General features: G+C 33.5%; 1 protein-coding gene across 8 annotated transcripts in view; it reads left to right on the top strand.

Moving 5' to 3' along the window:
• LOC139519441 (alpha-2-macroglobulin-like) overlaps positions 1–25,507 on the top strand; it is a 99,028-nt gene that overhangs the window by 29,814 nt on the left and 43,707 nt on the right. For 7 of the 8 annotated variants that reach the window (XM_071311541.1, XM_071311539.1, XM_071311538.1 and 4 more), the window contains 13 exons: positions 126–240; positions 1,664–1,779; positions 2,808–2,981; positions 3,305–3,523; positions 3,861–4,026; positions 5,865–5,918; positions 6,745–6,770; positions 8,266–8,296; positions 11,650–11,740; positions 12,550–12,653; positions 17,859–17,949; positions 23,477–23,580; positions 24,512–24,596. In XM_071311541.1, the coding sequence (XP_071167642.1) occupies positions 126–240; positions 1,664–1,779; positions 2,808–2,981; positions 3,305–3,523; positions 3,861–4,026; positions 5,865–5,918; positions 6,745–6,770; positions 8,266–8,296; positions 11,650–11,740; positions 12,550–12,653; positions 17,859–17,949; positions 23,477–23,580; positions 24,512–24,596 (1,376 nt within the window). Of the gene's footprint in view, positions 1–125; positions 241–760; positions 837–1,663; positions 1,780–2,807; positions 2,982–3,304; positions 3,524–3,860; positions 4,027–5,864; positions 5,919–6,744; positions 6,771–8,265; positions 8,297–11,649; positions 11,741–12,549; positions 12,654–17,858; positions 17,950–23,476; positions 23,581–24,511; positions 24,597–25,507 lie in introns of those variants that run through there. The other variant, XM_071311545.1, reaches the window with a different exon arrangement.

The raw sequence follows: 25,507 nt of genomic DNA, 5'->3' as shown, positions 1-25,507 counted from the left end.
GGAGCATAATAGACTATATTGACACCTGGGAGCTTCTTCCTTCTTTCTGTCCACAATTTCCACACCTAAACAAAAATAATACTTAATTGCAAATTTGTAAAGTTATCCTATGTCCTGTTTTACAGATTGATGGCTGTGAGACATATATGGTAGATGGTTCAGAACTTATGTTAGATTCCTCCAACTTCAGTAGATATGGAAACTTGATGATCAATGCTACAGTCACAGAGCAGGCTACAGGTATGTGTAACAAAGAGGCTGCTGGCTTCCTTGTTACGGGGTCATAATTTTATACGTAAAAGTCATTAGAAAAACGTTGAGGTCAGCTAGAGATGCTGAAGACGTGAACTTAGCTGTGGCACTGAACTAATACCAAACTCACAGTAAGATTTTCTAATTTAATTCCAAACCAAAATCACATACAATGGTAAATGTCTACATAATATGACTCCTACTGTAATAATACAATTCTATTGATGTTACTATCCTACTCTGTTCTTACTTATTGAATTAACAACATATATACTATTTTATCATGACAAGTTTTGAGTAAACGAATTCACTCTAATTAGTACAAATTCATAATTACAATTATGTCAACTAATAATACTGATGCAAATGAGAATGTTCAATTAATTACATAATACATAATTAACTCAACTTGAACTTGTCACGTGATGATTTCTCTAAATTTATGACACCACAAATAATAAGAACTAGTCCAAATCTATACAAAATGCTGAAGGTAAAATTACTCAAAATGCCTCTATGACATATGTATAACTCTGATGGGACTCTAGGTATGATCAATGCCATAGTCACAGAGCAGGCTACAGGTATGCATTACAAGGATAGTAGGTTATTTATGTGTTACTGTCAGACAACCTTCAGGTAGACAGATATTATATGACTGCCTCAAAGTTGGTCATTTATTTTCCTTCTTATTGACTTGATAGAAGAAAGGCATTCTGGTAGATGTATGTCAGTGTAGTCTTAATATATATATAGTGAACACATTACTCACAAAAAAGCTCAGATCCGAGTGAAACTTATCATCTGTGTATGGCAGACTCGAGAAGATCATTTCAACCCAGAAATTTAAAATGCCTATTTCCCCTTAATTTTACTTCACCTGGATCTGCAAGCTAGAGAATTCTTCATATAACTTATTCATATCAATCTGTGTAGTGTAATAATAACATTAGATGTATGTTTCATTATAATACCTTATTCTGATTGGCTAGACTGCAATCTCGCGTTGTTCCTTAATCAACTTCATTACACAATCATTCATGATGACACGAGGTTCCACAATAAAGTGCACAAGTCAATTAAATAAAAACTTGATAAAAATCATGTTTTCATGAACCTAGCTAAAAAATTAAATTATAAGTATTGAATGCTTCTTTTTGTAACTTCATAGGGTTGTAAAAGCTTTGACCATGAGCACATTTTTAGACTGCAGCATTTCCACGCTTCATACAAAATGTACTTTGGTCAATGCTTTTACACCCCAATGAAGTTACAAAAAGAAGCATTCAATTTTTGAATAAAAGAAATACTTTTCCTTGCTGGAAATGGATAACAATCCACAACCATGAATTAATAGAACTAACTTTCTTGTAATGAGATACTGTAAAGTATTCTTTATTTTTATTTATAGCCATATCTTTAAATGGGACAGTGAAGGGACCAGAAATGACATTTGAAGCTGTCAAACTGAAATTTGAAGATGACACACATGGATATTTTAAGGATGCATTCCCTTATTATGCTAGAGTAAGTCATTTGTACATTTGGTAGGTGCATTAGCAATTGTATATGCTCATCTTAAATTCTGTATAACTATTGAACAGAGTCTGAAACAATTTATCAGCAAAGACCAATGGACATATGAGAACAGTCTATTCCTTTAACATAATAGGCCTTTAATAGATATTGCACGTTTCTACTTAGTTTTCATTTTGCAGAAATCATCGTTTAAAAAACTTTAATGTTTTCTTTTTTTGTGTTCTTTCTTATGTTCCTGAGGTTCGTATGACAGGCATTCATGTCCATGAACTCATTTCTCATTAATTTTTTGGTCCTACTAAATATAAATCCTCCATAAAGGGAGGTAATATTCTGTGAGATACTCAGTTTTTAGGTAAAGATTTCATGTAATGCAATCGAAACCTTATGGGACTGACTTGATATTTAAATGTTCCATGGCTGATCACTACCTTTTTTGTTACACAAATATAGTGCATTGATCATTACATTCTAAGCATACTATCAATGAACATTTCCAGAAATTTATTGAGGTAATATATGCTCAGATATTCAAGGCATAAAATGATGTTTTACTTGTCAAGAAAATAAAATAACTTTTGCTAGGTGCAGGAATCAAATATCTGTTCTAAAAATATAAATTATGTCATTGTTACCTCATCTTTTAAAATTGGAGTTATCTTCCTTTGTCAAGAATAGCTGTTAAATCAACATTAACAACCAATACATTTTACTTTTCAGTACTTTCAAGCACTTTGATTACATTAAATTCAGAAATTATTGTGAGGTTTCTATTATTAAAAAAGGCAACAGAGTTGTAAACGCAATAATTTAAACTCACATTTTAAAATTTGTATATGAATTAAACACGATTTTTCTCAAAATCGCAATAATAAATGCAAGCAATAATTTCTGAATTTACACTATCAGTTTAGTTTCTAATGTAGATGAAATGCTATCTCATTCCTCTTTCTTTTCTAGCTTTATTATCTTTATACCAATGAGTTTTTTTAGTTTTATGTGTTTTATTTATTTAGATAAAAGTAACTAAGCCTGATGGAAGTCCTGCTCCCGGAGAACTTATTGAGATAAAAGCTGATAATTATGATCCAGAGTTTTATCTGAAGAGAAATTTTACTAGTGATGATGACGGACTTGTGAAGTTTGCTATAAAAACTTTACCAAAATATGTTAATAGACTAAGTTTTAATGTAAGTTTTTTGCGAATTTTCACACCTGCAGTAAAGCTTAGCAAAGATTATTATCAAACTTAAAACAGCGGCTGTACTGACTATCAGGCAATGGAACACTCTCCTTAAGGTCAATTTGCAGTAAATGGGCTGTATGTGTCACAGATTGTGGTAAAATTTTGCATACAACTTTGTCTCTTTGAACTGTAAAAATCGTGTATTTATCTCTTTTATTTTCTGAAATATTTCAGCGAAAGAAAAATGTTGTGTTTGGTACATAAATCTGCTTTATACAATAATAAAATTTTGTATGACTACTTTTTTCACATGTGTAATTATTGTAGGCGAGGGCACCCAAGTACTTTCAACCATATGGCAGATATCATCATATTATTAAGATGTACGAGCCAAGTTCTTACCACAATGCTAAGAAATGGTTCTCTCCATCTAATAGTTATATCCACATACCATCAGTGGAAAGCAAAGTTAAATGTGGATCCACTTTGGATTTAGACGTCCTATATTCCACACCACTGGACACTCGGTACAAGTTTTTTGTACAGGTAAGTTGCTTATCTTATACTCAGTAGAAAGTCTTCTTTGTACAGGTATTTTACATTTCAGTTCAGATTTGTATGCCCTGCTGCTCATTGCAAACACAGTTCAAACTTTGCAGTAAGTCACCATTCTAGAGTTATATGCCCTTTATAAATGGAGGAACACAATAATTTCCTTTAGTTTTGACTTTCTTAATACCATAATTCAGTCTTATTTAACTTATTTTGACAGAATATTAAAATGAAGAGGACAATTCTTAAATAATTATGATGGAATATTTTAAGGAGAGGACATAGCCTATTTATCATCAATATTGATATATAACATAACTTTATATTTCAGGTTTTATCCAAGTCACATATGGTACATCATACACATGTTACACATCATTTCAAAAGCCATGATGCTGTAAACTTTGACAGTTTACCAGACGACATGTTACTTGATCCATACACACCACCTCCTAGACCTACATGGTTATATCCCATTGAGCCTATACCGTATTATGGTAAGATGCATATTATAATGACATGTTACGGTAGTTAGGAGGCAGTCCATTTACTGGTCTGCTTGTGTCTGTCTGTCGATGAGTCTGTTGTATCAGGTTAAATTCTTTTGTTAATTTAGTTAACCTTTAAGCTGTTGTCACATCAAAATGATACTATTGTTGTCTGCTCTTTGGTCGGGTTGTTGTTCTTTGTTATATTCCCTATTCCATTCTCGATTTGTCTATATATGAATATTCATTATGATGTAATACCACCATTGATTTTCAACTTTTAGTCTTTGTTAATTTGCACTTTTTAAAAAAATTTGCAGAATTTATCTTTGTTCCAAATAAAGAGTTACTTAGCATAAGTTTTATCATGTCCAGTACTACAGACACAATTTAACATAACATAACTTTTCACTCATATAAGAAAAAAAACATCATTGGAAGTTAACCAATTAATCTTTCACCCCTTTTTTTCCCTGTGTACAAGCTATAATAACCATGTAACATAAAGTTTCCAAAATGTTATATAGAAAAACCAAATAAAAAAGAATGGTGCTTTGAAACACTAAAGATAAATATTGGTGACACAGAAATTATTTTACTGCAATATAGGATTAATTTCCTACAACTTTCAAATTCAAGGGATTATTTTTTGGACTCTTTTTTGTATGCAACTTGATGTGACTTACTATGATTTGGTGGTATTATGATGAGGAATTTAAAAGGGGAAAGGTCATATCATTTGTCCATCACCAGTCCATGGACTTGAAAGTTGGTATTTGCTGCTTCTCAAGTTAACACACATCAATTAGGAGGTGTCATATATCATAATTTGTTTTATGGTCCGCTAAAGTCAAAATAACAACTAACACATATTATGATGATGCAGGCCACAGATGTGACAGTTTATGTTTCAAAATCAATCATATCAAAAGATACATGTATAAAATTTGCATACACTACAATTATAAGTATCAATTATGAATTTAAATATACAATACTATCGTTACAGTCTGAACCAATGAGCATATTATGTAATAAATAAGAAGACAAATGTCATCAATTATTGAAATTAAATTTTTTGAACAGTCAATCAATTTAAGAGTTATCTCCCCTTGACTATAAATTTGTTAATAATAGTGTAACATTTCAACTTTTGGGAGCAGATACCGCTCTTTTTGCCCTCATTCAATTCAACAATTAACAAACCTCTTTTCAAGGTGGAAGAAGGGGGAGGGGGAGGGGATTAAAATATTTTATGAAAATTGAATGTCACCAAATTTCTGTGTGTTCTTCCTTTGGCAGCTATTTGGAAAAGAGGCTGGATTATAAAAACATGTGCTTGAAGTAGCGCCCCCTTATCAATTGCAAAATTCCAATGAGTTTCAAGTTAGATAATCACATATGTACCATTCGTTACTATTTTCTACATATTTCTAAAATTTACAAAACATGATAACACAAGACAGAATACAATTAAAATTTAGTCTTTCATTGTACCATAAAGTCACCTATGCTGCACATAAGTGTATTTACAGTAAGCTTGAGTACTAGCATCTTAAAATTCTTGCTTGCATTGTATGTTGATTTTGTACAAACCCTAGTTCTAATCCTATCATATTATCATTTTCATCAACTGATTATGCATATGACTGGATGTTAATCAACCCTTCATCATTATCAATATTAACTTACAAAAAATGCTGGTTCCTTTTTCTGATTTCATTGTTTAAAAATTGATTTATATCTGGAATAAATAGCTGTGGAAAGTAGCACCTTTTGAATTCATTTATGGTAAGAGTAATATTTCATTACATTGTACTAACAAAATAACTTGTATATTTGTATAGATGATCCTGAACTTGGCTTTAAACCAGAAGCAGAGAACATCACTATTAGTTTAGGTATGTCGTGTATAAAAATGTTTTTTTATGCCCCACCTACGATAGTAGAGGGGCATTATGTTTTCTGGTCTGTGCCTTCGTTCCTTTGTTCGTTCATCAGTCTGTGCCTCCGTTCGCCAGTCTTCAGGTTAAAGTTTTGGTCAAGGTAGTTTTTGATGAAGTTGAAGTCCAATCAACTTGAAAATTAGTACACTTGTTGCTTATGATATGATCTTTATAATTTTAAAGCCAAATTAGACTTTTTACCCAATTTCATTGAACATGAAAATGATAGTGCGAGTGGGGCATCCGTGTACTTAGGACACATTCTTGTTTACCTCATACCTTCCTGAACTGTTTAAGAATTCAATCTTAAATATCATCTTAAACAACAACAAAAAAACAACAATGAAAAAGAAGATAACAAATATTAAATTATGGATGATTCAAATTGTCAGCCATTGATAACCTTCATAAATTGAAAAGAGATACTGTGGATTTATTATTATTCGTTGGATACCAATTTTTTGTAGGTTTCGTGGGTACATGTGAACCACAAATTCAAATGTTCAATGAATAACATATTTTCAATAGGCTTTGTATACAGAGATTAACAAAACCACGAAATCAAATATCAACAAATGTCCATTTCAGAACAAATAGAAATACAAATGTTATGATAAATTCAAATAAATAATCAATTAAACATAATATTCAGAAATTATTATTTACAGTTCAATGAAAAAAATATCAGTTTGAAATTAAACAGTATCAGGGGCCCAGAATTGGATGGTATACATTTTGACATGCTTTTACCTGTGAACTTAAGTATCTTATTTTATTTCAGATGGAGATGATACAACAGTAAAACCAGTAAGTAATGAAACATTCAAAATAAGATATAAACTGGGGAGATGTGGTATGATTGCCAATCTGACCAACTATCCACCAGTGACCAAATAATGTAGTTGTCAGCATCTACAGGTCAATTTCCTTCAACAATGTGTATAACCTTTTCAGATGTATTTCAAATAAGTTTACATTTTTATGCTAATGTTATAGTGGAAGGGGCAGTAAGTTAAACTAAGTTTTACCCTTGTCCTTCTGTACGTAAGTATGTCTGTCTGTCCGTCCGTACGTACATCCCAAATTCATTTCCGTTCTCTAACGTTTGCCTCAACCAAATGTTATGAATCTGATACACAATGCTTATTATCACAAAACACATGTCATATTAAAATTTTGGTTATGTCACTCTTACCATTCTAGAGTTATGCCCCTTTACAGGTTGCACTTTGTAAATACAGCTATTTCTCAAGCCAAGCCTCTTTTGGGGAGATTTAGAATATTCATAGAAGATTAATTTTGTTTACATACTGGTTCCCAGTTCTGATCTGTAAGTTGCATCTCATAGAGACATAATTTGTGAAAGTTACCAGAAAAATATGCATGTGAGAATTGTTTATATTAAAATCTATGGTAACCCTACAGTCGAGGAAGGGATAGTTAAGAAATTTAGTTTAAGTTTAAACTCTTAAAAGTTGGGGCATATAAAGGTTGAAAATGTGCCGCACAGCCCTATATTTTGACCTTTAAAAAAATAGTAGTGCATATGAACTTTCCATTCTAGGATATGATTTTTTTCAAAACTTCATAGTAAAAGGGGTACAGTTTTAGCCGTAAAGGGAGTTCCTATGGGAAAATGCATTGTCAATATTTACAGAAATGTAACCGACAAATGGGAAAAATTGCTGAATTTTTCATTTCCTTTCTCTAATTTAAGTTTGTCTCAACTAAATTTTATGAAATGTATATATAAATCTTTTTACCACAAAACTCCTGTTTAATTTTAAATTTTGGTAGCATCACTTTTACAGTTCTTGAGTTATGTCCCTGTACAACATTATATGCTAGCGGGGGCATCATCTGTTCCCAATTGCATTTCTTACACTTACATCAGAATAAAGGTATTTTGTTTTATCTATTTAGGTAACACAAATTCAAAGTAGCAGGTTTTAAAAATATATATATAGTTTTATTTCCCTAATATATATATCCTTCCCTTCCAATGAAATCAATCTTTACCAAAAATGGTCTTTTTTTTAAACTAATCCCTTTGATGATTGTAAATGAGGTCAGATCCGCTAATTTTAGTGAAAAAGAATCCCTTCCTTTTTGCTCGATTTCAAAAGGTTCTGTTTTGTAAATACCCACAAAATTTTCACTCCATAACACATTACATAGATTGAATGCCATGCAAGTGAATAGTTCTTTCCAGTGCTTTAAAGAACATACATATATATATATATATATATACTTGAAATTACAGTAAATTATATTTGAAATAAAAATATGTTATTCTTAACAGGAGCCAGAACCAAAAGAAGACAAAACTATGGGTATGTTTTTTTATGTACATATTCAATTGTTATGAATTAGGGTATATTTAATGTTTAATAACTCATTTCTATATGTATATTTATCTTTGTAACTGATATGATAATCATGTATTGTCTTACCATAAAAGTACTATATTGACAGGAACTCCCCAACAAAAATAACACATTTCAATTCTTACTGTATAGATTTACAATTATGTTAGTTACATACTATAAATATTAAAAACTGTTCTGCAATTAATTTTGAAAAATTATAGTAATACATATTACATATTTAATCAAAAAATGAAATAAGCTTGATACCTTCCAACATACTTTTTTTTTATATAATAGCCCTTAAGTTTTAAGGGTCGTTTATGGTAGTTCCAGTTAATATAGGCATGGTCTTTCTAACTTACAGTTCTTGAAATTCTTTTAAATATGTGTTTCAAGATTTTATCAAGATTGTTGTGCTCCTTAAATGAGGGTATAAAAAATGGTTTATAATTGAATACTGTAAATTCAGAAATTTTCCCTTGAATTTATTGATGCATTTTTTTTGAAAAATAAACAATGATTCAATATTTTTGCAATAAGGAAAACTGCATGTATACAGAATATGCAATAGATATCATGATGTGAGGTTTTATTATTGCAGTACTGAATCAGTGGCATTATTTAGGTTAATAAAACCTTGCAATAATTTCTGAATTTGCAGTGTCAGCAGTTTTATTGAAAATATCCCTTTTATCGTCATGCATCCTTATCTATTACAATATTATTATGTGAACGTATGAATACCCTATTATGTCAACTCATTTGTATACACACTTATCTAAAATTCAAACTGATGGATGATTCATGTGCAAAAAAGTATATGGTAAATATCAGAATATGCACAGTGCATTAGAACTAACCTGTACCCTTGAGTATAACAGGAATGATGAATGCATGAAGGATCATTGAAGAATGATGAACACAGTATGGAATAAGAAGAAGGTAAATACTATCAATTACTGTAAATTCAGAAATTATTGCAAGGTTTTTAATGTTGTGAATAATGCGACTGGATGGGTATCGCAATAATAAGAACTCTCATTCTGATAACTGAAACATATATATCTGTATGCTGATTTTTTTCTCTCGAAATCACGGTAATTAAACTCACATTTTTGTCCATTCTTGAAAAATCGCAATAATAATGGCCACCATGGCTAAAAATAGAATTAGGGGTAAAATGCAGTTTTTGGCTCATATCTCAAAAACCAAAGCATTTAGAGCAAATCTGACACGAGGTAAAATTGTATATCAGGTAAAGATCTATGTGCTCTAAAATTTTCAGATGAATCTGACAACCAGTTGTTGGGTTGCTGCCCCTAAATTGGCAATTTTAAGGAATTATACCGTTTTTTGGCTATTTTCTTGAATATTTTTATAGATAGAGATAAACTGCAAAGAGCAATAATGGTGCAAATTTAACCATACTTGGTCATAATCATCATTGAGGTATCTAGTTTAAAAAAATGTGTGCGGTGACCCGGCCAACCAACAAAGATGGCTGCCATGGCTAAAAATAGAACATAGGGGTAAAATGCAGTATTTGGCTTATAACTCAATAACCAAAGCATGTAGAGCAAATCTGACATTATCAGGTCAGGATTTATCTGCCCTGGAATTTTCAGATTAATTGGATAACCGGTTGTTAGGTTGCTGCCCCTGAAATGGTAATTTTAAGGAAATTTTGCCGTTTTTATGCCCCACCTACGATAGTAGAGGGGCATAATGTTTTCTGGTCTGTGCGTCCATTCGTCCGTCTGTTCGTTCGTCCGTCTGTCCCGCTTCAGGTTAAAGTTTTTGGTCAAGGTAGTTTTTGATGAAGTTGAAGTCCAATCGACTTTAAACTTAGTATACATGTTCCCTATGATATGATCTTTTTAATTTTAATGCCAAATTAGAGGGTTTACCCCAATTTCACGGTCCACTGAACATAGAAAATGTTAGTGCAAGTGGGGCATTCTTGTACTGGGGACACATTCTTGTTTGTTATTATCTTGAATATTATTATAGATAGAGATAACCTGTAAACAGCAATAATGTAAAGCAAAGTAAGACCTAAAAATAAGTCAACATGACCAAAATGGTCAATTGACCCCCTAAGGAGTTATTGCCCTTTATAGTCAATTTTTAACAATTTTCTTAAAATTTGTAAATTTTCACTAACATTTTCCACTGAAACTACTGGGACAAGTTCATTATAGATAGAGATAATTGTAAGCAGCAAGAATGTTTAGTAAAGTAAGATCTACAAACACATCACCATCACAAAAACACAATTTTGTCATGAATCCATCTGTGTCTTTTGTTTAACATTCACATAGACCAAGGTGAGCAACACAGGCTCTTTAGAGCCTCTAGTTGTATGTGACTATCATCTAAAACACCCTACTTTTGTTTATGCCTCATTAGTTACTGGTATGGTGAGGTGTAAAATTAAAAATCTGGTTTGTTACTCCAGAGTTATGGGACTTTAATTGTCAGATTTAAGTAAATTTTCACATATTGTACCATAACTTCAGTTTGCTTTGATTGATTCAGTGGAAACTTGACATGTTTGTTGGCATTGGTAAAAACTTGAGAAGATGCCTTTGAAATATCCCATTTTAATACTTGCAACAATTTCAATATGCACAATGAGGGTGTATCATGTGTTCTTAGGGCAGCTTTTTTTTAATGAATTTAAAGAATATAGGTTGTCACTTTAATAGTGACCTATTGAGATCAGCAATGAAGTGATGGAACAATTAATATTAGTAATAGTTTATCTATTTAGATTTTTTATCAAAAATTTAAAAATAGAATCTTGTGTATGTATTGAATGTAGAAAGATGCATAGCTATTTAGCATGGGTACAGAAAATTAGATAAATACTGATTTGAATTTGATTGCAATTTAATGTAGTTCTTTTTAGTTTTCAGATAACATTGTATGTGATATCTGCACTGGACAACCAAATTTTCTCATGCAAGTAATGTGTTCTGCTGCAAACATAAAAAGAAGGAAAATAATCTTTAAAAATATGTAACATATAATCAAACTGACATTTGTTCCAGAGATTCATTATGGACATAAAACATGATCAATCAGTTTGAATTTTAGATTGTTGATATCAAGTGTGACCCCTCCCCTTTTTTCCCTCTTCTCCCCCCACTTAAAAAGTTGTTTTGTCCAATGAAACTTTTAATGTTTAAAAGAACTTGTGTAATTTACAAGTTTAATTCATTCTTTTTAGCAGTGTCCAGTCATAGATGTACAAGGCTAATAAACATAATTTTTTCCTAAGTATTTCACCTGCTTTTTTTCCCTCTTTTTTAAAGCGCTGGATAGTCCATGTGATATGATGGCTTTACAGACTTGTATGATGCCAGTCTCTCAAATCAACCCAGGAAATGTTAAAGAGATGTGCCAGTAAGTGAAATATTAAAGTAAAAAGATGAGGTATGATTGATTATGATACAACTCTCCACGGAGACCAAAGAAGGAGAAGTTAGCAACTCTAGGATACCATAACACTTCTAGCAATGAACCAAAACCACACAGCATAGCAACATACTGAAATCAGATTATAATTGTACCCAGATTTAGGTTAGGGATTTCAATTTTGGAGGTTATTATTATTAGCATAAAATAAAATGTGATATGATTGCAACCTATCCACAAGAGAACAATTGGTGTAGACAAAAGTAACTTAAATGTCAGAAGTACCTCTGGATAAGGTATATGCAAACAAAATTTCAAGAATTTTACTATCCACACCAGGGACTAGATTTGTATAAAATGAAATCAAAGGACCATACCTAATACATGTGTGAACAAATAAGATGTCTTTTGTGGCAGTGAGATGATGAAGAAACAAATTCATGTGCAATACCATGAACCTTTCAACCTTTTTGTGCTTCTTTTATAAAGCTAATATCTTCTAGAAAGGACTAGAAAGAAAAGTGCCTACATGGACTTTATTTTCTCTATTGATTTTATATTATTAAGAAACTAAGAAAAAAAAATGGAGCTAACATACAAATGTTTTTTAAGAGTTCTGTCCCTTTGAAGGTCTACCACCTTGAGGGTTTCCTAACTTTCCTTTCAATCTGTCAACTTTTACAACTTTGTTAGCTGAGGCTGAAATATCTAGGAGCAGCTTATACATAATCTAGAGACAAGCAGTAGATGATAGTAGTATTTTATTAATGATTAAATGTATCTGTTTATTTGTTTAGGATAATTGAAACCTTGGACGAATGTATCAAGCCTTATCATACCAGCTGTAAGGAACAACTCATCGCTGTGGCATCTTTAGAAGATATGTACAATTCTATGTGTAGTAAGTTGAGTTTTTTTAGGTTGTGTATATGTTTTTGCATCATCCATGTATTTAATATTTATTACTCTGTTTTGTCAAACTAGCATACACTGGAAAATATTAATTATTTATGAAGTTCTTATATTTATTGGAAGAATAATGTAATAAAACCTGTACTCTAGAATTGGGGTGTTCATAATTTTAATTTTTAGCTCACCTGTCCCAAAGGGCCAAGTGAGCTTTTCTCATCACTTGGCGTCCGGCATCGTCCGTCGTCGTCGTCGTCGTCCTGCGTTAACTTTTACAAAAATCTTCTCCTCTGAAACTACTGGGCCAAATTTAACCAAACTTGGCCACAATCATCATTGGGGTATCTAGTTTAAAAAATGTGTCCGGTGACCCGGCCAACCAACCAAGATGGCGGCCATGGCTAAAAATAGAACATAGGGGTAAAATGCAGTTTTTGGCTTATAACTCAAAAACCAAAGCATTTAGAGCAAATCTGACATGGGGTAATATTGTTCAACAGGTCAAGATCTATCTGCCCTGAAATTTTCAGTTGAATCGGACATTTCGTTGTTGGGTTGCTGCCCCTGAAATGGTAATTTTAAGGAAATTTTGCTGTTTTTGGTTATTATCTTGAATATTATTATAGATAGAGATAAACTGTAAACAGCAATAATGTTCAGCAAAGTAAGATCTACAAATAAGTCAACATGATCAAAATGGTCAGTTGACCACTTTAGGAGTTATTGCCCTTTATAGTCAATTTTTAACCATTTTTCGTAAATCTTAGTCATCTTTTAGAAAAATCTTCTCCTCTGAAACTACTGGGCCAAATTAAACCAAACATGGCCACAAACATCATTGGGGTATCTAGTTTTAAAAATGTGTCTGGTGACCCGGTCAACCAACCAAAATGGCTGCCATGGCTAAAAATAGAACATGGGGGTAAAATGCAGTTTTTCGCTTATAACTCAAAAACCAAAGCATTTAGAGCAAATCTGACAGGAATAAAATTGTTCATCCGGTCAAAATCTATCTGCCCTGAAATTTTCAGATGAATCGGACAACCTGTTGTTGGGTTGCTGCCCCTGAATTGGTAATTTTAAGGAAATTTTACTGTTTTTGGTTATTATCTTGAATATTATTATAGATAGAGATAAACTGTAAACAGCAATAATGTTCAGCAAAGTAAGATTTACAAAAAAGTCAACATGACCAAAATGGTCAGTTGACCAATTTAGGAGTTATTGCTTTTTATAGTCAATTTTTAACCATTTTTCGTAAATCTTAGTAATCTTTTACAAAAATCTTCTCCTCTGAAACTACTGGGCCAAATTAATCCAGACTTGGCCACAATCATCATTGGGGTTTCTAGTTTAAAAAATGTGTCCGGTGACCCGGCCAACTAACCAAGATGGCCGCCACGCCTAAAATTAGAACATAGGGGTAAAATGCAGTTTTTGGCTTATAACTCAAAAACCAAAGCATTTAGAGCAAATCTGACATGGGGTAATATTGTTCAACAGGTCAAGATCTATCTGCCCTGAAATTTTCAGTTGAATCGGACAACCTGTTGTTGGGTTGCTGCCCCTGAAATGGTAATTTTAAGGAAATTTTGCTGTTTTTGGTTATTATCTTGAATATTATTATAGATAGAGATAAACTGTAAACAGCAATAATGTTCAGCAAAGTAAGATCTACAAATAAGTCAACATGATCAAAATGGTCAGTTGACCACTTTAGGAGTTATTGCCCTTTATAGTCAATTTTTAACCATTTTTCGTAAATCTTAGTCATCTTTTAGAAAAATCTTCTCCTCTGAAACTACTGGGCCAAATTAAACCAAACATGGCCACAATCATCATTGGGGTATCTAGTTTTAAAAATGTGTCTGGTGACCCGGTCAACCAACCAAAATGGCTGCCATGGCTAAAAATAGAACATGGGGGTAAAATGCAGTTTTTCGCTTATAACTCAAAAACCAAAGCATTTAGAGCAAATCTGACATGGAATAAAATTGTTCATCCGGTCAAAATCTATCTGCCCTGAAATTTTCAGATGAATCGGACAACCTGTTGTTGGGTTGCTGCCCCTGAATTGGTAATTTTAAGGAAATTTTACTGTTTTTGGTTATTATCTTGAATATTATTATAGATAGAGATAAACTGTAAACAGCAATAATGTTCAGCAAAGTAAGATTTACAAAAAAGTCAACATGACCAAAATGGTCAGTTGACCAATTTAGGAGTTATTGCTCTTTATAGTCAATTTTTAACCATTTTTCGTAAATCTTAGTAATCTTTTACAAAAATCTTCTCCCCTGAAACTACTGGGCCAAATTAATCCAGACTTGGCCACAATCATCATTGGGGTTTCTAGTTTAAAAAATGTGTCCGGTGACCAGGCCAACTAACCAAGATGGCCGCAACGCCTAAAATTAGAACATAGGGGTAAAATGCAGTTTTTGGCTTATAACTCAAAAACCAAAGCATTTAGAGCAAATCTAACAGGGGTAATATTGTTCATCACGTCAAGATCTATCTGCCCTGAAATTTTCAGATGAATCGGACATTTCGTTGTCGGGTTGCTGCCCCTGAAATGGTAATTTTAAGGAAATTTTGCTGTTTTTGGTTATTATCTTGAATATTATTATAGATAGAGATAAACTGTAAAAGCAATAATGTACAGCAAAGTAAGACCTAAAAAGAAGTCAACATGACCAAAATGGTCAATTGACCCCTAAGGAGTTATTGCCCTTTATATAGTCATTTTTTTTTAACAATTTTCACAAAATTTGTAAAATTTTACTAACATTTTCCACTGTAACTACTGGGTCAAGTTCATTATAGATAGAGATAATTGTAAGCAGCAAGAATGTTCAGTAAAGTAATATCTACAAACACATCACCATCACCAAACCACAATTTTGTCTTGAATCCGTCTGTGTCCTTTGTTTAGTATTCACATAGACCAAGGTGAGCGACACAGGCTCTTTAGAGCCTCTAGTTTATTTTCTTAAAATTTTCTGTTTTTACATTGATTATTTCTGAATTAGATATAATGCAAAAAATACTGATATTGCAGGAGATACACACCAAACATATTGTGTAAACTATATGTATTATTGGGTGCAATAGCAGGAAGTCTTCAATTGCATAGTATTGCCCTATAGCACAGTATTGCGCAAAATCAAGAAATCTTCAATTGCACAGTATTGCGCAATACCAAGAAATCTTCAATTGCACAGTATTACACTATTCCAAGAAATCTTCAATTGCACAGTATTGTGCAATACCATGAAATCTTCAATTGCACAGTATTGTGCAATACCATGAAATCTTCAATTGCACAATAACAAGAAATTCTCAATTGCACAGGATTGCAGAATAGCAAAAATTCTTCAATTGCACAGTAATGTGTAAAAGCAAGAAAACATCAATTGCACAAATTTGCGCAATAACAAGAAATCTTCAATTGTATAGTATTATGCAATAGCAAGAAATATTCAATTACACAGAATTGTGCAATAGCACGATACTGCACAATATCGAGAGATCTTCAATTGCATAGTGTTGCACAATAGAAAGAAATATCATTGTACACAGCACATGTATTGGGTAATAACATAGTGTTGGCAGTAGCACAATATCACAGTATTGTGCAATAGCAAGAAAATTGATACAAATATTCCAACCCATTTTAAATTTTCAAGATCTTTCACCACATTTATTTTGTGTCGAAAAGCTGCATTATGTTAAAAATTTGATCGAAATTCAGACAGTATCAAGCTTGAAAATTGTGTCTTAACTTGGCTCAACTGTTCAGGGTTTCACCTCTGCAGTAGTATCAGGCTGCACTTGCCTTTGAGCTATTCCAAAAAAAAAATGTATGGGGGGGGGGGGGGGGGGGTTGGAAGGCAGTTTTTGTCAGCATCTGCCACCTAGACATTTGTAATTGAGAATTATAGTGCATTGTAGTGTGAAAAGTTGCTCTGATACCCATCACCCATGTATTATTAATACAATGTGCCTTCCAACCCCCCCCCCCCCCCCTACATTTTTTTCTGGAATAGCCCTTAGCATTTTACATATGGTACCAAAACTTTGCTCTGATTGAAAACAGTGGAAACTAGACATGATTGTTGGCATTGATGAACATATGTTGAGATTTCTTAGAAATATTTTTATTTGATACTTGTCAACAATTTCAATATGGTGTATGCACAGTGATGATGTAGCATATGCTCTTGTCTCTTGAATTTACAGAATATAGGTCTCCACTTAGTGACCTATTGAGATCAGCAATAAAGTTAGTTAAATATTTATCTTTTAAGCCTTTACATCCAAAATTTGCAATCTTGTGTATGTATTAAATGTAGAAAGATGCATAGCTAGTTTGCATGGGAACAGAAAATAAGATAAATTCCTGAAGTGAATTTGATTAAAATATAATATAGTTATTTTTATGCCCCACCTACGATAGTAGAGGGGCATTATATTTTCTGGTCTGTCCGTCCGTCCGTCTGTTCGTTCGTTCGTCCGTTCATTCATTTTTAGTCAAGGTAGTTTTTGATAAAGTTGAAGTCCAATCAACTTGAAACTTAGTATACATGTGCCCTATGATATGATCTTTCTAATTTGAATGCCAAATTAGAGTTTTTACCCCAATTTTACGGTTCACTGAACATAGAAAATGATAGAGCAAATTTCAGGTTAAAGTTTTTGGTCAAGGTAGTTTTTGATAAAGTAGAAGTCCAATCAACTTGAAACTTAGTATACATGTTCCCTTTGATAAGATCATTCTAATTTTAATGCCAAATTAGAGAATTTATTCCAATTTCACGGACCACTAAACATAGAAAATGATAGTGCGAGTGGGGCATCCGTGTACTGTGGACACATTCTTGTTTAGATTTCAGATAACATATAGTTGTTGTTATATCTGCACTGGACAACCAAATTTGCTCATGCAAGAAATGTGCTCTGCACATAGCACATGACAAGTTTAAATTTTAGATATTGATATCAAGTGTACCCCCTCCTCCCTTTTATCCACTTAAAAATTTGGTTTGTCCAATGGAATTTTAAAAGTTTAAATGAACTTTTGTAATTTACAATGTTAATTCATTCCTTTTAGCAGTGTCTAATCATAGATGTACCGGGCTACTAAACATAATTTTTTCCAAGTATTTCACCTGTTTTTTTCCCCTCTTTTTTCTAGAGCAAGATAGTCCATGTGATATGATGGCTGTAAAGACTTGTATGATGCCAGTCTCCCAAATCAATCCAGGAAATGTGAAAGAGATGTGCCAGTAAGTGATATATATATTGAGATGGTCCCTAACACAACAGGGAGATAACTCTGTACAATCTGCTATCCGTTTTAATCACATTGTATTGTTAAAGAAATATTAAGCTTCTCAATGATCAAAATTAGTGTTTGTCGAAATGCTATATATCCAATGATTTTTTCTGAGAAAGTGAATGGTTCAAGTTTTTTGAAATCTTTATATTTTTGTCAAAGGGTCAAAGTAAATATTAAATCCAAATTTTATGAAAATTAAACGAGCCAAATTGATTTTAGTCAAGGTGTCTGAAACCACCTTAAAGTAAAAATAAGAGGTTTGATTGTCAATGATACAACTCTCCACTAGAGTCCAAATGAAGGAGAAGTTAGTTAGCAACTCTAGGTTACCATATCGCTTCTAGCAATGAGCACTGCAGTCTGCATAGCAAGATGCAGAAATAAGATTATAATTGTACCCAGATTTTGGTTAGGGATTTCAATTTTGGGGGGTTAATTGTTATTAGCAACAACAAAAAAATGTGGTATGATTGTAATGATACAAACTATCCACCTTAGAAAAATTGATGTAGACAAAAGCACCTTTAATATCAGACATAACTCTGGATTAGGTGTAGTGAAAACAAAATTTCAAGAATTTTACTATCTATCTACACAAGGGACAAGATTTGTACCTTCTTTTTGTACTTCTATTATAAACCCAAATATCTTTTCAAAGGACTAGATTGTAGATTGTTAAGAAACTAAGAATAAAAATTGAACTTTTAAAAGTGTAATTGCATGTTAGACCTGGGCTATGTGAGATAACTCTTATTTATTGGTGATCCATTTGTATCAATGATTTTAAGGCATTTGATGTGATACCAGATTTAAATAACTTTTATTAATTAGAAACTCAGATTATACATCGGACACTAACATACACATGTTTTAAAGAGTTCTGTCCCTTGTATACCTGTCAACCTGTGACGATGAAAATGCAGGTCATGACCTGCATTGAAGAATCAAATCTCAGGTCATAACTTTTTTCGAGCTGAATTTCAGTATTTATGGTACTTTTTTCTTATAATTTAAATCAAAGTTACCAAAACATCAATGCATGTTCACTTGGTTAAGTAATTTTATTACATTAAATACCTCACCTTCATAAATTTAGATATCAGTCCACTCGCTGCATTATTCAACCGGAAACCAGCCAGAAAAAGAAACCATGACCCCGTGACAACCTCTCCCACCTGACACCTGTGTGTCCTAAACCTTCATCATTTTTTCCGGTTCTACAACGCATGCTGCACGTTTTTTTGTGGAGGAGGAAAAAGTTTATTTTTTCACAAACAGTTTAACAAGTTGATAATTTATATATTTAGTAATTTATATTGATATTTTTGTTTATAATTATAGTATATTTGGATAATTTTATATTAATTTTATCTGAATATTATGGATAAAATTCCAGCTTCAGGTACCCAAGAGGTAAGTGACAGTCAAATTCACACATCCAATGGTAATTTGTTGTCCCCTTGGCGTTCGGCCACCCATTCAGATGAATTTTGGGATAGAAGTTTGGAGTTTATTCCAGGTGTTTCTGGTGTCGGTCTGGAACAGGACTCGGAACCTGTTCCTGTCAGGACTTTGCCTTTCACTCCTGGTGCTAGTCAGTTGAGGTTATCTAGGCCTAGCAGGGTATCACATACCGTAACTAGGCCTGCAGAGATACCAACGTCTCCTGTGGCTTGCACGACAAGCAGGCAGGAGACACTACCAGCTGGCATCAGGAGTGACCCCTTTTCTCGGACTAGGTGGCCCATGAATTTTGCATACCCTCCCATGCCTATGGGAATGCCCAACTTGCCGCCTTATCCCCAGCCTTTTGATCCTTATTCGGCTCAATCAGTTTGGTCTGGTCAGGGGTTTGGTGGTAGATCCTCTTCAGAGTCATCCTCCTTTAAGGATGAGATGAGGACTCTTACCACCTCCATTCACAAGATACAAGCTACTGTTAATGCTAAGTTTTTGGAATTTGGTAACAGGCTTGATCTTATGGAGTCTAGGGGTCTGTCTCAGGATCCTTCACAGGATCCTCCCAGACCTCCTAGACAGTTGTTGGAAGACGACTCAGTTTCTTTGGCCCCTAGAAGTCAGGAAGGTAACTTTTTGGAGGACCAAGATGGTATTTCTGATGTTGATAGTGTAGTAAGCACAGAGGGAGATGCTTTCGTTCCTAAGGATCCTGCTTCAGGCAACCCAGAATGCCTTAGGAGTCTGGTCTATTCTATTCGTAGGAATATGTCGGATATGCCCATGTCGTCTCCACCTAGGGTTTCTTCTACTCCTTCAGATTTCATGGCTTGCTCAGGTATAGTCAAGCCAGAGTCTAAGGGGTATTATTCTTTTCCAGAGTCTGGGCACTTTACAACTGCTTTGTCTTTTGTAAACTCTTCTCTGGCTGAGAATCTTGCTAACACTAGCAAAACTGGTGGTAGTAAGTTCTCTGGTTTCGGACCTGCCTCTTACCCAGGGAGATGTAGATCTAAGGACTTTGAGATCCATGGATCTTCCTTGGGTATGTCGGCTCCTGCTTGTGACCGGGCTTTTTCTAGTTTGCTTGGTTCGAAACCTTTGGATGGCCTCAGACTTTCTCAAGCTTCTTATGTCAAGTCAGAGAATAATCTGAGGTGTTTGACTTTTGTTCTTGAGACAGCTGAGCACTTTTTGTCAGCAGCTGGGTCTCTGTTAAAGGACAAAGGGGAGGAATTTTCAGATTTGAGGTCTATGCTGCTTCAGGTAGACAAGAGTCTTGGAATGTCTCAATTCCTTCTTCTTGGTACTGTGGCCAACTTTACTCTTGCTAAGAGACAGGAGATTCTTGAAAAATCAACTGTCTCTGAAGCTCTTCAGCAGAGACTTGTCAGTTCTCCTTTGTCTAAGGACAAGTTGTTCTCTGTTTCCTTAGAGCAGTTACAGGAGGAGGTGAATAAGGCCCCTCCTGTAGTCAAGGTGGATGTGAAGGTCACTGATGGGAAAAGATTTGTCAAAACTACTCAGATGAATAATCCTTCTTCTTCTTCGTCTTCTCATCAACCCAAGGCTTCTACCTCTTCTTCTTCTTCACAGTCTACGAAGAGGCCAGCTTTTTCTCGTCCCAACTATTCAAGTGGGAAGAAAGCTAAAGTGGTTAAGGGAAAGAAGCAGGGTAAGTGATGTGTTGTCCCCTCCGTTGAATCGTTCCCCACTGGAAGAGGAAAATTATACTTCTCCTCTTCCTCATCTTCCAGTGGGGGGCAGGCTGTCCCACTTTCTAGATCAATGGGCTCTGATAACTTCAGACAAGTGGGTACTTTCGATTTTACGGAGGGGATTGGAACTTCAGTTTCTGGAACAGCCTCCTCTTTCTCCTGTTCCAATCAATCTGTCAGTGACAAAGGATTCTCAAAAGAATCAGTTGTTACAAAACGAAGTGAACATTCTGATTCAGAAGGGTGTTTTGGAGGAGGTAAATCCTCCTTTTCATCTAGGGTTTTATTCCCGGCTGTTCTTGGTACCCAAGAAGAACGGGAAAATGAGACCGGTTCTAGATCTTTCTGTTCTCAATCAGTATCTGGTGGTCCCACATTTCAAAATGGAGACCAACAGGTCTATCAGGTCGACAATTCATTTAGGAACTTGGACAACCTCTCTAGATTTGATGGACGCCTATTTTCACATCCCTATTTCTCACAAGTTTCGTCATTTCCTGAGACTGGTGTGGGCAGACAAGGTTTACAGTTTCAAGGCTATGCCTTTTGGCCTGGCTATTGCACCCCTAGTTTTTACCAGGATTTTTCAGACGGTGGTGTCGTATCTTCATACTCAGTTCTCATTCATTCCTACCTAGACGATTCTCTCATCAAGAATCATTGCCGTTCTCTTTTGGAGGAACACACCAATTTGTCTATCCTTTTACTCCTGAGACTGGGTTTTTTGATTTCATGGGAAAAATCAGAGATAATTCCCAGTCAGAGTTTCAATTTCCTGGGAGAACATTTTCGGACAGATTTGGGTCTAGTGCTTCCTCCAGAAGAGAAGGTAGTCAAGGTATGTCAGTTAGTCAATGCTCTGACTCAGTTTTCATCTGTCCCAGCTCGTCAATTGCTTCAGCTGGTGGGTTTCTTGATTTCGATCATGGACGTCATTCCACTAGGACGTCTACACATTCGTCCAATCCAGTGGTATCTGATGGAGTTTTGGCATCCAATTTCTCAGTTGTGGGAGGCACCTGTTCCCATCAAAAATGCAATGAAATAATATAATTAATAAGATTTAAAAATTAAATTTTTAGAATTAAAATTTAGTTTTGTAAATTAAATACTCACCTTCATAAATCAGAGGTCCCTCCCTCCTCCCCTTCATCCCCCTTTTAGTGCCTAGCATTTTAAGGAATAAATGATGAAGGTTTAGGACACACAGGTGTCAGGTGGGAGAGGTTGTCACGGGGTCATGGTTTCTTTTTCTGGCTGGTTTCCGGTTGAATAATGCAGCGAGTGGACTGATATCTAAATTTATGAAGGTGAGTATTTAATTTACAAAACTAAATTTTAATTCTAAAAATTTAATTTTTAAATCTTATTAATTATATTATTTCATTGCATTTTTATAGATTTTTTATAAATTTGTGTAACAGTCTTGTGTTCTTAATTTTACCCTCAAACATCAGGATATTGTTTTTCAAACTGTTTCAGACCAGCTATTCAGCATTCAAACGCATCATCCAAATCATTCAATCAATCAACTTGTTCAGTGAAATTATACTATAATAAAATATAGTAATACAGTTAAAGGAAGTATAGATGTACAAAATAATTTTCAACTTTTTTTCTTCAAAATTGTATAAAGGTATAAAAATAATGAAAAGTTATATTTCAATATGTATTTGAATTTTATTTTTTTTAAGATTTAATCTTTTCCCCAAAAAAATGGAAATGTAAGGAATAATTTTGAATGGTGACAAAAAAGGGGAAGTAACTCTAGTAGAAATCTGTTTGTAAAACAACAGTGCAATTTATTAACAACCTAAAGCTAAGGTAATTGGTGTTAATTAACAGTGTGTTTGACACCAAAGCTGTTAAGTGAAGCCATGCACTTAATGGGTCACTTCATTTGACAGTTTACACAGCTAGATGAACTTCTTCATTAAACAATTACGAATTTGCCGGTATTTCAAAGGAATATTACTTATGGAATCAATCTCAAGGCTAAGAAATATGTGTGAAACGGGTCATTTTCGGAATTCTCGGGTTATTCAATGACCCGACGGGTGTCCCAGGTGATCCCTCAGAATTGTGAAAATCTCGGGTCACACCCAAAGAATACGGGTCAGTTGACAGGTATGCCCTTGTAAAGGTCTTCCACCTGAAGGTTTTCATTCAATCTGTCAACTACCAAATAACTGTCAACCTTATTTTCTGAGCTTGAAATATCCAGGAGCAGCTTATACTGAATCAAGAGACACACAGTAGGTTATACATGATTAAAATGTATCTTTTTTATTTGTGTAGGACATATGAAACCTTTGACGAATGTATCAAGCCTTATCGTACCAGCTGTAAGGAACAGCTCATTAGTTTAGCATCCGTAGAAGATATGTACAATTCTATGTGTAGTAAGTTGATTTTGTTTTAGGTTGTGTATAGGTTATTATATCGTCCATGTATTTAATATTTATTACTCAGTTTTGTCATACAAACCACACGGTAAAATATAAATTATTCACGAGGGCTCCAGATAAGAATTCACAAATTGGGGTTTTTACCCACCATTTTTTATGTAATTGTGTGATAAAGTTTTTTATTTGCATTATCAATTTCTATTAACCCCTCAAGCAAATATCAAATGGGTTTTTTAACCACCAAACAATGTAATGAATTGTATAACATGTGCAAAATTTGTAGTGACAGGCCTAGATATTCGAGCTGATAAAGTCTGTACCAAAAAATAAAATGCCATTTAAGTTGGGTTAGTTGTTTTGGTAGTATCAATGAAGTCGCATATATTTCATTGATAAAAGGATGTAGATGGACTTGAACAGGTGATGTTGCTGCACTTATACATGACATCATTACCTTATATTTTGGAGTATCAAGTCCTGCCCATGATCTTAAAAGTATTAAGGTTGCAGTCTTGTAATGGACTGCTCCATAGGCTTACATGCAAAACAGCTGATGCTGGAAAATAAAAAAAATAAAAAATGCTACATAGAAAAAAAAACTTCATGTTTATATCATGTATGTACTAATGTGAAATTGTGATTTAATCGAGAAAAAAAAGTGGGTCATGCCACGAAGAACAAAAAGTTACGTAACCTTGAAGCCTATACATTTGTTTTCTACTTTCTGTTTGCTGTTCTTACTAGGCCGCACCAGTCCAATAAACATGATATCCTTCCACTTTCCTGGATTGATATCCCCAAAAAGATGCAAGATTTTTTTTAAATCTAAATATATGATTCAATTCAGCATCTCCTGTTCACATCTTGAGTATTTTTAATCTTTAAGTTGACCATTACTTTAGCAATCATGTTTTTTTATTGACAGAAAGTAAATGTGAAATGGTTGAATTGTCAAAATGTATGGAACCAATGATTAAATTAGAAGGGAATTCTATGCTTCAGATTTGCAAGTAAGTTTCTTTATGACTGGACATTTGTTTTTCCAATGAACTTTTCTTTTTTTGTTTGCTAGATAATTCTGAAATTTTGTTCTGAACTATGCTGCTTTTTAAACTTACATGTTAGACCAGTAACTGTTTTAAAAAAATAAGAGCTTCCCATACATATTAATTATAGATTAATTGAAATTTTCATGAATTGCAAATATTTAGTTTGGGGGGGGGGGAGAGTAGGGTGTATGACCACTGAAGTAAAGTCCCATACTGTTTAAATGAGTTGTCTATTAGAGGGTAATAGAATATATATGAAACTATCATTGTTGGTGAAGAGTCCTCAGTTAAAGCAATGTATTAAGCAGAATACCAAGATTTTATTTGGGAAATTTGGGGTTATAATAAAATGAGTTTCTTATAATTTCAATGTTTTCAAATTTATTAAACCAATGCATGCATGAATAATAATATTTCATTCAATGATTGTTGATAGTAAGCTAATAAACTTTCAAGTGTGTTGCTTAATTTACGGGATTGAGACATTGATAAACAATCAACACAGAGCACTAGAGTTTGTGGCAAACAAATGAATTAATGTAGCTTGATTTTTTTTGTATATCTTCATTTCTTTCTCATTAGTTAAATAAAATTTTTCTCAACAGTTGTTTTATAATTGTCTGTTGTATTAAACAGTGGCTGAAGTTTTAACAAGTCACGTAGTTAAGGCAATGCATATGGGAAAATATCTGGGGATTAGTGTATGGAAAGCAATTTTAATTCCATAGAAGTATACATTAATGAAGATTTTGATAACATTAAGGATTTTTGTTTACAGGAAAATTCATGTATACTTGTTTTATAGTAAAACTTAGCCATTCAAGTATATAAAACATTCGGCCTCCTTTTTTTTTTTTTTTTAATCTGAAGTT

The sequence above is a fragment of the Mytilus edulis genome, chromosome 4 (genome assembly GCF_963676685.1).
Source record: "Mytilus edulis chromosome 4, xbMytEdul2.2, whole genome shotgun sequence".
Taxonomy (NCBI): domain Eukaryota; kingdom Metazoa; phylum Mollusca; class Bivalvia; order Mytilida; family Mytilidae; genus Mytilus; species Mytilus edulis.
This window is presented reverse-complemented; position numbering and strand designations above follow the sequence as displayed.